At 37.0% G+C, this 12,626-nt stretch overlaps 1 protein-coding gene across 4 annotated transcripts in view; it reads right to left on the minus strand.

The window, feature by feature from the left end:
- PIBF1 (progesterone immunomodulatory binding factor 1) overlaps positions 1-12,626 on the minus strand; it is a 121,305-nt gene that overhangs the window by 89,271 nt on the left and 19,408 nt on the right. For all 4 annotated transcript variants that reach the window (XM_080614305.1, XM_080614302.1, XM_080614303.1 and 1 more), the window contains exons 6-8: positions 10,213-10,346; positions 8,082-8,190; positions 3,793-3,974 (exon numbers count right to left, since the gene is read on the minus strand). In XM_080614305.1, coding sequence (XP_080470431.1) covers positions 3,793-3,974; positions 8,082-8,190; positions 10,213-10,346 — 425 coding nt within the window. The remainder of the gene's footprint in view (positions 1-3,792; positions 3,975-8,081; positions 8,191-10,212; positions 10,347-12,626) is intronic.

The raw sequence follows: 12,626 nt of genomic DNA on the forward strand, positions 1-12,626 counted from the left end.
AACAGCTAAGGAATGTTAAAATTTTATAGTTATTGTTCATGGATAATCAATCAGCAATGAAGCAACTGGTAGAAACTACAGGTTTTGAAATATAATCATTTTTATGAAGAAATGTGCATTTACAACTGTAAAATGCTTTAGATTTCTTCTGATTTCCAACTGTGTGATAGCCCATAAGTTTTTTTACAAATCAGAGCTGGCCAAAAACTACTGCAAGTTAACTAAAAGGCCCAAAATATTTAGATGTCAGAAGGCTTGCTGTCCAGGTTTTCCTTTTTTCTTTGTATTGAGACACTGAATTTCAGTTGACCCTTTACATTTATCTCCTCTCCTTCCTCAACTGTGCCACACTACAGTAAAATATTTCATTAATATTTCTGATGCAATTAAGAAGTTTATAATAAAAAAAACCCCAACAAAACAAACTCCCAAAAACCACTGTACCAGAATGTAAGATCCCCATTAGAAACTATTCCTTTTCTTTACGTGTTATTTATATGGCTCAACATGTAGGGAAAAAGAAAAAAGACTGTGGAAGATCAGGACCATTGGATACAATTCTTACGTGCAGAACCAATAAGCATTAACATTTTCTTCATTTTCCTACACAATTTGCTATTGCCATGACTACTCGCCAAAAAAAAAAGAATATTCTCTTCATTGAAGAAATTCCCCCTTCCTTCCCATGGCAAGACAAGACAAGAGTCAGGAAGGTTCAGTGAAAACATCTGAAGAATCTGGAAAAGTCTTAAACACCCGCAGTGACAGTTCAAAGGGACACTTATCTTTATGATGACTAAAATAAACAAATGCTATAGTAAAGGGCATATTCCGAGTATAGAGCTTAACTGCCCTGCCAGTTCCTTTTAATAAACACCGAGTTGCTGCTGGAGCAAAGCCCCATCATTTGCAATTTTTATTCCTGACCTGCTGTTACAGTCTTTCGCTAGAGCAGTAATTAAAAATGGTTTTGCCTTATCAAGTTGTTTCTTCGTCTTCAAGCTGCAGGCTTTAATGAGCTTCTTTTGGGGCCTATTATACTTATGGCTTTATAGTGTGAATAAACTAAATGTGATCTGAGCATCTCAACACAACTACGGATTGTGTTTTAAGATTAAACATACAAAGGGAAATCTTCTTTGTTGGTCTGTGCTTACACATAGATTCCCAAGAACAGTAGCTGTCAGCTGCTGCCATTCATCTTGCTACAATCTCAAACTATTCCAAGTGTGTCTCTTTTAAATTTTGGCAGGTTAATCCCTCAAGTCCTAAATTCCTAAATTCTGTAATTTTCTAACTACAGTACCCCAATGCCAGCAGTTCTGACAGAGACCAGAAGGTGAATTATTCTTTATACCTAAAAATAGGTACTTGGGTTTGTTGAACTGCAGCATCAAAAAGAGATCCAGATATGAAGTGAGCATTAAAAAAGCCCCAAATTCTTCAAACAGTAGCAAATAGAAGCTTATTACCCAAACTGATGTAATTTCCATGTAGCGCTGAGTACTGTAGAATGTCCACCAGTTGTTAGTTTTCTCCTGCTCTGCTTCTTTACCTCTTTAATTTACCTAGCAAATAAATAGGATTCTGTAAAGCTCTCTATAAGAAACCTAATTCTGTAGCTATTTCACCTGAGAGATGGATGGTTTAAATTGCTGAACGTACAGGAATCCCCAATATGGGATGTAGCCTCAGAATATGCACGCAAACTATGTACATGGTGTGTGCGAAAATGTAAAGAAGGGACAGCTACTGCAATATTGCAGATCACCTGCAGAATTTAGAGCACTTGACAAAAGAATACTATTACATTTTACAAAAGAAAACTTACATTAACATTTTTACATTTTACATCAGATCTTTACATTATGAAATGACTTATTCAAGGTTTGTCAGCATCAGAATCTCGAATAAAACTTAGGCTGCCAAAGCTGCAAAGCAGTCATACAAATGCTGCTCAGTGCACTCCACTGTCTTCTCTGCTATGCTATATTGTCCTTGCAAAAGACAATAATGGTCACTAGAGGACAGCAGATACACCTGCATTATTCATTACGGTTAATATCTGTCCTATGAAAATTAGCATCATTAAGACAATCACCAATACCAATGATATCAAGAGAGAGATTTGGTAATAGTACAGGATCCCAATGACAGTATTGAGATCTCTAAAGGCAAAGTACAAGTCACAGAATTTCTCTTTAGATGGCATCAAAATGCAGAGGTCAAGAGACCTCCGATGTTCCAGAGGACAGAGAAGGAGGCTTGCACAGTATCCCAGAGTGTGACAAAGGCAAGCTACATATGTCTCTTTCTAGTTTACTCATATAGAGACAGCTCTGTAGGAGTGCTTCTACATCATTACGACAGAATAAGGATTTCACAGGGGTTTTCCAGAAACAGAAATTTATCTACAAGAGTCACTGCTTGCAAGCACATTTCTAGAGGAATACAGTTAAGACCTACATGACTTTTATAGACTCCGTTTCAAAGAAAGCCTTAAAAATTTATTTAAACCGCAGAAGTTCCAGGTGAACATAGTTCTGAGACATACACATTTAAAACAAATAAAAAACAATTAAGTGACTGCACTGAAAGGAAAAACAGGATTAAAAGCACTTCTGATATGGGCTGGAACTCCACAGCTGATAGTTTCAGGAGAGTGCTCTTCTATTTCCATTTAGATAACAATTTGTCTTTTAGTTGTATTACTGGAAAGTCATATTAGCACACCTCATCTTAGTTATATAAGAACACAAGATTTATAAATGTTGTCTGCAGTTCAATCTTACTGATTCAAAGAGAAGGAAGTAGATGAAGAGAAGCTGAACCTAAGGCTTATTAATTCAATCCACAGCTGGATTTTTTTAAGGACACTACCAACCAAGAAAGGGGTTTATGCTCATTAATGAAGTATGTATAGGCAAATATTTGATGTTATTTTGGGATATATATTGAAATATTTTTGGCATCTAGATGTAGGGAAAGAACATGAACTGGATAACCTTGAATTTCTAACAAGAAAAACCTAAACGTGGTTTGAAATTGGACAACATTCTTAGTCATATGATTTAGTTTCAAGTAGTACTGTGAGAAGCAGAAAGTGGGACTCAGCGCTCCCTTATGGGTCCCTTCTAAGTTAAGATATGAAATTTTGCAGTATAGCATTACATTAGGTAGCAAGATATGTAGCGGAATAGCATAAAGCTTCCTGTTCAACATCCCATACGTGTATATCTATACCAATTCAAATAGCATGAGGATTTGACACTATTTACTATTTAGACAACCACCAGTGTGGCTAACATACAATGATCAATCTATTTCTCAACGCTAGATTTATACAAACTGTATTCAAACTTGAGATATGAAAGACTGATAGCTCTACCAGCTGATATAAAACATGCTATGTCCTATTTTAAACATAAGTGAAAATTACAAGTATTTTATTCTGCAATAATCTTGTCTTTCAAATACTGTTTTTAATAAAGGTCATTTGGGGCTTAAATTTCTATATACACCTAACAGAATAGTTGCCATAAACTTTCAATGCTGGCATCTTCAGTATTTTCAATGCTGACATCTTCACTATTATGGTCTTATATGAAAGGTTTAAAATAGTTTCCTGATAGACATTAAGACCCAACAAAAGTGTTCTGTTTCTAGTTTCACATATATGGACTAGCTTTCTGTAAGTTAAATTATATTTAGTTAAACAGAATTTGTGCAAGAAACAAGGGAAAACAGTTAAATAACTTGGCTAGTAACAGAAGTGAAAACAAAATAACTTACCTGGATGCAACATATTTTTCATACATTTCTTCCCTAGCTTTTTTGGCATCCTCTAGCTGAATTTGAAGTCTTTCAAGGCGATCTTCCTCATGCGCACAGCGAACACTAAGCTCCATGTTCTGGCGGTTAAGATAATCTTTATCTTTTTGCAACAAGTTGAGGGATTGTTGTATGGTTGCCAGCTATAAAAGTCATTAAAAAGTACACTTTAGCATGAACTTCAAGATAAGTATTTCACCTATGTACACATATTTGTGATTTCATTTTAACTCTCTTCTGTGAAATTAGCTGAAGCAGAAGACTCTATTTACACTTATGTTTAATGCAAATTGGTAAAGCTTTATGCTGAAAAAGGACTTTAATAAAATTACTGTTTTATGAGTTTTTATTATTTATTTCTGGTAGTTGGCACCTGAAAAAGAGGTAAAATGTCCCTTAATTTACCTCAGTATCTAAGTAGTACTGAAGTACTGAATAGTGATAGTACTGAATAGTACTACGTCAGAAATACTGATTTCAAGTCTCGGTGACAATCATAGAATAGTTAGGGTTGGAAAGGACCTTAAGATCATCTAGTTCCTGGCTACATCATTCTCAGAAACAGAAGTGAAAAGTTTAAGGACACCAGAGACATTACTGCTCCATAAACAAATGGTAAAACTGCTATTTCTAGGACTGAAGTATATCATGACTGCTGTGGAAAAGCTAGTGTTCCAGGCCAGCACTAAAAACACATACCTTGTTTTGACTTTCATTTAGCGTGGTGTTGCTACAGAAGGCTGAACTGATGCCAAATCAGAAACATGAATATCTTGTGAGACTCTAACAGCCTTCCCAATCAATAGATCAGTCACCCTCACTATTCCAAGTGGGAAAGTGGGGTGGGAGCAAGTAGTCTCGATCTATTTGAGGTGAACCTTGCCAGAGAACAGCCACAAAGCATAATGGCACTGATGCAGAGCAGCCCAACTCGTTAGTCATGATAGCAAAGCACAGTTTTATCATCTTAAATATTTTTTTGCCATTTAAGCTTCTGAGGATGTCACATGTCAAGTTCAAAGAATGATAACAGGTTACATGTACATCCACAGTGAACACAGACGTCTTGGATTACTACATGAACAAAGAAATCTAGGAGTTATTACCCCGCTAACTCCTCCTCCCCTGGAATAAATACTGTGTAAACACAACTGTATGCTCTTCCAATCCAGAAATTGTAATACTGTATGAGCATACACAAAAACCATCACAAACTTTCCAGGACATTCAAGTAATCACACAGTTTGAAGGGGTATTTTAGTTTAAATTAGTGCTACTTTTATTCCCCCTCAGATCAATTTAGTATAAAGTTAATGAAAAAAAATATCATTGCTGTTACACTGCAGCATTTGATGTGTAAATACAAGCTTGATGTACATGAAAATACTTTTTTGGGCATTGTTATATGCTCACAACAAACCTGTATTTTGATGTCCCTTACAATGCTAGAGCACTGATGAATAAGCAGCCTAACAAAGCGTTCAGACCAACATCAAAGACAAGAATATAAAAACTATTTTCTAATAGAAACTGTTTCTTCACTAGTGTTTCAGAGAATCTCTGTGACTAGCTGTAAAATTTGCCAGAGGACTTCTATCTTTAAAATGGTAGTTATAGACACTAATTTATCTGTAACAATGTTATACTGATATTAAGGAACACAATCTTCCCTGAATTCTCTCAGGTGTAATTGGTCTCATCTGTTTAGCTGCCAAAGTGTTAACACACAAAGATCCTTCATTTGATGCCTGCATGGACTAATACAGAGTCAAGAACAATCTTCTCATGCAGTACCTCTTTCAGATCACCACACAGCTTAAAAAATAGTCTTATTTTTCATCAAAGTTGCACTGAGCTACAAACTATCAAAGATAATACCAAGCTGAAAAATTTTCTTTCTCAAGATTCAGTAAAAGCCTCTTCTCCCTCCCAGAAAGCTGTTGCAAAGCTACACTGACATCAGATGAAGGAAAAAATACCTTAATGACTTGTTAGTTTTGGATGATTTTATCATCCAAACATTCTCTGCATATATTACTCTTTGAGTCCCTTGACCCAAAAGTTATCATACATGTTCAGTAAGGGAGCCATCACTGAAGACATTTTGTGACACTTGGATGAATGAATTATTGAACAGAGAAGCAGCAAGGGACATTTCTCTTGACCTGACACACCTCGCACCCTTGGAACAGCAGAAACACATTCCCCTGTGCAAGACTAGTGCTACCAGAATGGCAGTGACTGAGATCCATCACCCTAGTGAACAGCCCTGCCCAAAAGGGAAGCAGCGCTGGAATTCCTCTTGTCAAAATGCAGTATCACAGAAAGATGTCCAGGATAGCTATCTCTCTATTTATTACACAGAACTAACCTCTGTAAAGACAAACTGAAGGAAACTTTGTGCAACTGAACCATTACTTTACTAGAGTCACAAAGAAGAAAAACTATGTATTCTATTGATGTCTGGAAAAAAAATAATACACAACAAAACATAAGCCATACAGTAGCTCTGCCACCTGTCACTATTGGTTGGAAAGAGCTAAAGCTAATTAGTTCTGCACCTTCTGAAGGACAGAACATACGAGCATCCAGCTTTCACTGGTAGATTTTGCCCTTGGGCCTCCCAGGTTCCTGAACCTGCCAGAGTTCAGAAGGCTGAAGCAAAGGAAAGCTAAGCTAGAGACCTAGAAAATGGCATGTACATAATGCCTAAGGAAAAATGAAAAGCATTTGACCAATGTTGAGGGAGATAGCCAACACTGTAGCAAACTTGGCCAGCTGTTTGAAAGATCATAGCAAGTGAGCAAGGCTTTCGATGACGCAGAATTCACCTTCAAGAAGGCAGACCCAGGGAACTGTGGGTTTGTGAATCTAACCTCAGTCCCTGCAAAGGTTAGATTTCAGGAGGAAACAAATCCTCCTGCAAACAATACCCATGCATATGGAGAATAAGATGACTGAAAACAACTAGCATAGATTTACCAAGGCCAAACTGTGCCTAGCAAACCTGACAAGTAAGTTGTCTCTATGGATGAGGGCACAGCTGTTCATGTCAGTTACAAAGACTTTTGCATGGCTTTCAGCCATCTTGCATAACACCTCTACGGGAAAATGAGCAAAATATGGACTGGATAGGCAAATATCAGTAGAACAAACTAAACACGAGCCAGAAGTGTGCCCTGACAGCAAAGACGGCCAAGTGCTTACTAGGCTATATTAGCGACAATGAAGAAAATAGTCTCAAGAAATTTATTATTATCCTGTGTTCAGTACTTGTGAAACTGTACTTGATGTGCCATGTGCATTCCGATTTCCTCCTAAAAACATACATTAACACACTGGAGCAAGACCAGATGTCATCTCTGCCAAGATGGTCATGGGAAGTTGGGGCTGTTCAGCCTGGAGAAGAGAAGGCTGTGTGGAGACCTCATAGCAGCCTTCCAGTATCTGAAGGGGGCCTACAAGGATGCTGGGGATGGGCTCTTCATCAGGGACTGTAGTAACAGGACAAGGGGTAATGGGTTAAAGCTTAAACAGGGGAAGTTTAGATTGGATATAAGGAAGAAATTCTTTACTGTGAGGGTGGTGAGGCACTGGAATGGGTTGCCCAGGGAGGTTGTGAGTGCTCCATCCTTGGCGGTGTTCAAGGTCAGGTTCGATGAGGCCTTGGGTGGCATGGTTTAGTGTGAGGTGTCCCTGCCCATGGCAGAGGGGTTGGAACTAGATGATCTTAAAGTCCTTTCCAACCCTAACTATTCTATGATTCTACGACTGCAGCACATGATGTACACGGGTTTGAGAGAAATGGTTTTTTTCAGCCTTCAGAAATGAAATCTGGGTGGGTAAAAGTCTTGTTATCTTTCACCTATCTGACTGGAATGCATAGAAAGAGCCAGACTCTTGGAAGTGCATACTGACTGGACAAGAGACAACAGAAAAAAACCCAGCAACAACACTGATTAGATTTTACAAAAACATTTTCACAAAGAGGGTGGATAAACACTGTAACAGATTGCCCAGAAAGCCTGTGGAATCTCCATCCTTCAAGATTCAAAACCTGACTAAGCCCTAAGTAACCTGACCTAAGCTGGCTCTGCACTGCATGGGAGGGTTGGACCAGCTGGTCTCCTTAGAGCCATTCTAATCTAAATTATTCCATGATCCTACAGGTGATCCAGACAGACTTAATCAGACAAAGAATCAAATTCCTGAGGTGTAGAAATAGACAATTACTGAAATAAAAACTTTACCTCTTTTGATAAGTCATTTCTTTCTTTAGCTTGTGCTTTGTGTGACACCTCTAATATTTCATATTTTCTTCTGAGTTCTAACAATTCATTTTCAAATGTATCACGTTCACTGTTAAAATAAAGTGAAACTGTTAGATGAATAAAGTGTAACAAACAAGATTCCTGTGCATTTGTAATCCCTCAGCCTTTCAGTTTATGATTCTGATTTCTTCCAGTCATTCACAAGGCAATTAGTGATAATCCTACCTTTGCTAGTGATTAACACCTGCAACAGTACCTTATTATATGAAAAAACTTTCTTAATTTCTAAGTATTAAAAAAAATCCTAAATTATAATAATGAATTCCCATCGTAAATTATTTCATTCTCCTCTGATTATTACTCTTTAGTGTAACATTGGCCTATACATTTCTCCTCTTAGCAATGAGCTGTTAGTATCCTTGTCCATCCGTTTAGTTTGATGCTATTTACCACAACATTCTTGAGTCTTTTTCAGCCACTGAAGTTTGATGAAAAAGTAAAGCTACTTCTTTCCTATCTTCCTAATCAAACAGAAAGCACTGTATACTTGTTCTCAGTTGCTAGTTTCCCTCGTATACAGTCTCTTGATACCAGAGGAGGTTGTACTACTCTTTTCATGTTTAAAATACACATGACACAGCTGCAAAAATTATGTTGGTTTCCTGAATAAGAGTGCTTTCCATATGCACAAAGAAGCAGCTCTGTCTTCACTCTATCTGACCCTGTCACAACAGTGAAATGAATGAGCCAGTATGAGCTTGCAGTTTGGAAAAAAGCTAACCAGCTTTTTATTAAGCATAGCATAGTTTTAAAACTGAGATAACTTGAAGTACACCAGAACTAGAAGATTTGACATGGCACTTTTAAGGACTGAAACAAGCCTGGAAGTGATTAACTCCTGCAACGCTCCCAAATATCCTCATGCAGTCATGCCAACAGTGCTCTCCCTTTCCCTTCATCTGTGCCTACCCAGATGAATACAACCTACTCTCAGATACAGTTTTGGCACATTCATTCATACCTTTTTTCAACTCAAGACTATTTTAAATGTACACTCTTAAACACTGGGGCCATTCACACGAACATTATTACAATCCATTTATTAACATGCAGTTGCACACAGGAGGCAAACCATAGCATCAATCCATCCTATTTGCAAAAAGCTTCCAGGTAGATTCCAAGGTTGTTTTAGTACACATAACTGTGAACAGTTACCCAGAATAAAGACTGTCCTTCAGATGACTTAGTGATATAGTCATTTGTGTCAGTAAGTATGCTTGAGTTCATTCACTGTGAACAACTAAGGAGCTGACAGGGTGTTTTCTATTCATAATCTCAATTTTTGAATCCATTCCCCAACAAATGTGCCAAAGGCCAGCACTGGCAAGCACACTAAATAAGCCATTTGCGAGCTGGATTGTGAAGTAAAAATCTATGAGTGTATTTATAAAGTCCATTTTCACTATTTTGCAGTTATTGTTTACAAGATGCACATTCAAAGCATAGGCTAGAACTGTAAAATCTGTATTTTAAAAATGAAGAGACACTGGAACTTTCTCCAGTTAAACCAATTCACTAAAGTAACGCTAAGACAGAGGGTTACTTTCACAGTAACAGACTCTAACAGAGGTCTTATAACAGCTCTTTCAAATTCATGGTTACAAGGCTATCTTAAGTTATAAATACTAATTCCCAAGGTCCTGCACTCTTAATTCACTGTGTAGTCACCACACAGTAGAGCACAGGGCCTTCTGTTAGATCATTGCTTTTACTCTAAGAAAAAAGGAGTACTTGTTCTAAGCTGCTTGGCATCAATAGCTCCCATTTCTTTGGTTGCAATGTGACTGGAAGGCTCTTCTGAAAATACAGTAAATCCCCAAATATAAACTTCCAGGGAGATAATTTGATGCATCAGATTTCAACAGGTTGTTCATCTTATGACTGTAATATACTACAGGAGATAATTGAACCAGGAGTGGATTAAGGTAAGGAAAAATATCTGGTGTACATAAGCCAAAAAATCAAATTAAAAACTCTAGTCAATCAAGGTTGAAGTTTTTCTCTTAACATTTGTATATAAGTAGAGAACACTTGAATTATAGATACCTACCATTTTACTTTATCATAGTTCTCTTGTCTGAAATCACCTTGCTGAATCATTTGCTTTGTATCAGCCAGTTCCAGTGTTAAACGCTGGCATCTAACCTCAAGCTCTGACCGAGTTCTCCTCTCGTCTTCATAGCTCTAGAAGATAAGACATTTTGAAATTATCAAGGCTACACTGATATTTACTTAAAGCAATCACCAACTAAGTTTTGTGAAGACCTCTTATGAACATTCAAATAGTAGCATTTGTATTTGGAAATCTAGCAGGTATCACAAAGTAACCATCCATATTGATACTCAACTTACTTTTATCAAAGCAAGAGAACCCACAGAAAGTAGAAGTCTTTTAAAACACTGGCTATTCCTTTTGAAGATAACTAAATTTCCTAATTATCATATTCCTCTCTCCCACCTCCTGCAGGAATAGCAGACCTCTGTATCTTAATACCCGATCTAGACTCCATTTCTCAGATTTTTCTACAAAGTACAAATTTACCTTACAAAATTTACACAAATTTACCTTACTTGCTTGTCCTAAATGATGTACTACTTAGCGATTTCTTCACAAAACCAACAAAAAATAAGACTCAGCCACCTATGCTAGGGAAAACAGATGGACAGCACAAAGAATTGCCTGTTAAAACCTTGAGAATACCTTCTGGACATCTAGACTTTTTTTCCACCTTCTGTCTCTCAGAATACTACTGAGTTCTGCTTCTTTTCTGCTATGGTTGATAAATGGCAAGCTCGATAATGGATTCTTGATAAACAATAACTCCATCTGGTTTTATCAAATGGACATCACAATTATTGTTCACTGGAGGTGAACACTGCCTTAAGATGTAATTACTGAACTAACCATTTAGCCACTGCAAATTAAATTTATTTTGCAAAGAGGGACACTGCATGAGTGCATAACTTTTCAACATAAACTGAAAGCTATCCTTTATACATTATAAGAGAGTATAGCAATTGTGTCTAGCTAGTTTTTAACAGACAAGAAAAGTTTAGGAAAGCAGCATTTACATAATGGATGACTCCTAAATGCAGCTTCGTAGGAGGAATGAACACAAACATAATACTCTAAGATAGGGATGGAAAGACACACAGAACACTAACCAAATTCACAGACACCATAAACTGAAAGTCTGATAGAATGCCTTCTTGAAAAAATACACCTAAATTTTTGTAAGACACTACAGAAAAGCTCCCTGAGCTACTAAATATACTATAAGTGTCCTCCTGATAAATAAGAATTTTTTGGTTTATATTTCACCAATCACATTAGATGACAACACTGAGAAAGTTTTCATGAGGATTTTGGATGGTATATCATTAAGAACATGTCATCTAAAGACAAAACTGCTAATCATCCTAACATACTCGTACATATGGCTTATTTTTATGTTTACCCTAGTGGATATACATTACACAAATCAACATTATAGAAAAGTTTCTTCTTAAACCAATAACCATGACATCATTTATAAAAATGGCATTATCATAATGGTAAAGCCTTGGTCTGGTGTTTTTAAAAGTGTTGTCTACAAGTTAGCTAGAATTTCAAACATGTAACACAAGTGCAAGTGTGCACTGCAAACATGAGTAATCTTGCAACAGGAAATGGGGGTAAGGGCACTTAATTTTTAAGTGCAAATTGAAAGATTAAGTTTAGATACAATTACTCTGCAAATATCATGTGCCATTCTGCTGCTAATACCATGCTGGAATTCATAAACCCTTCACAGAGAAAGCTATTGAAGCTCCTACAGTATTACCCATTTAACAACTAGAAGACAACAACTAAAAGTATACAATTAAATTGGTTAACCTCTGGACAAATTTGTCATGAAGAGCTCTAAAGCACCAATTTACAGAACAGTGAAATATCTACAAAACTGTATCTACAGAACTAATTCATTTTAACACCTAAGATCTAAATCAGATTTGAATTTTATTAAACACATCACAGAATCATAGAATAGTTAGGGTTGGAAACGACCTTAAGATCATGTAGTTCCAATGCCCCTGCCACAGGCAGGGCCACCTCACACTAAACCATGCCACCCAAGGCTCTGTCCAGTCTGGTCTTGAACACCTACAGGGATGGAGCATTTACAACTTCCTTGGGCAGGCCCTTCCAGTGCCTCACCACCCTCACAGTAAAGAATTTCTTCCTTATATCTAATCTAAACTTCTTCTGTTTAAGTTTTAACCTGTTACCTCTTGTCCTATCACTACAGTCCCTAATGAAGAGTCCCTCCTCAGCATCCTTATAGGCCCCCTTCAGATACTGTAAGGCAGCAGTGCTAGTGTCATGTAACAATAGGATAACTCCAGAGAAAGGGAAGGAGGTTAAATTCTATTTTTGAAGTGATACTTAACTAAACAATTTGATGCTTAAAAAGATAATAAAAG

Source organism: Psittacula echo (assembly GCF_963264785.1).
Source record: "Psittacula echo genome assembly, chromosome: 3".
Lineage (NCBI taxonomy): Eukaryota > Metazoa > Chordata > Aves > Psittaciformes > Psittacidae > Psittacula > Psittacula echo.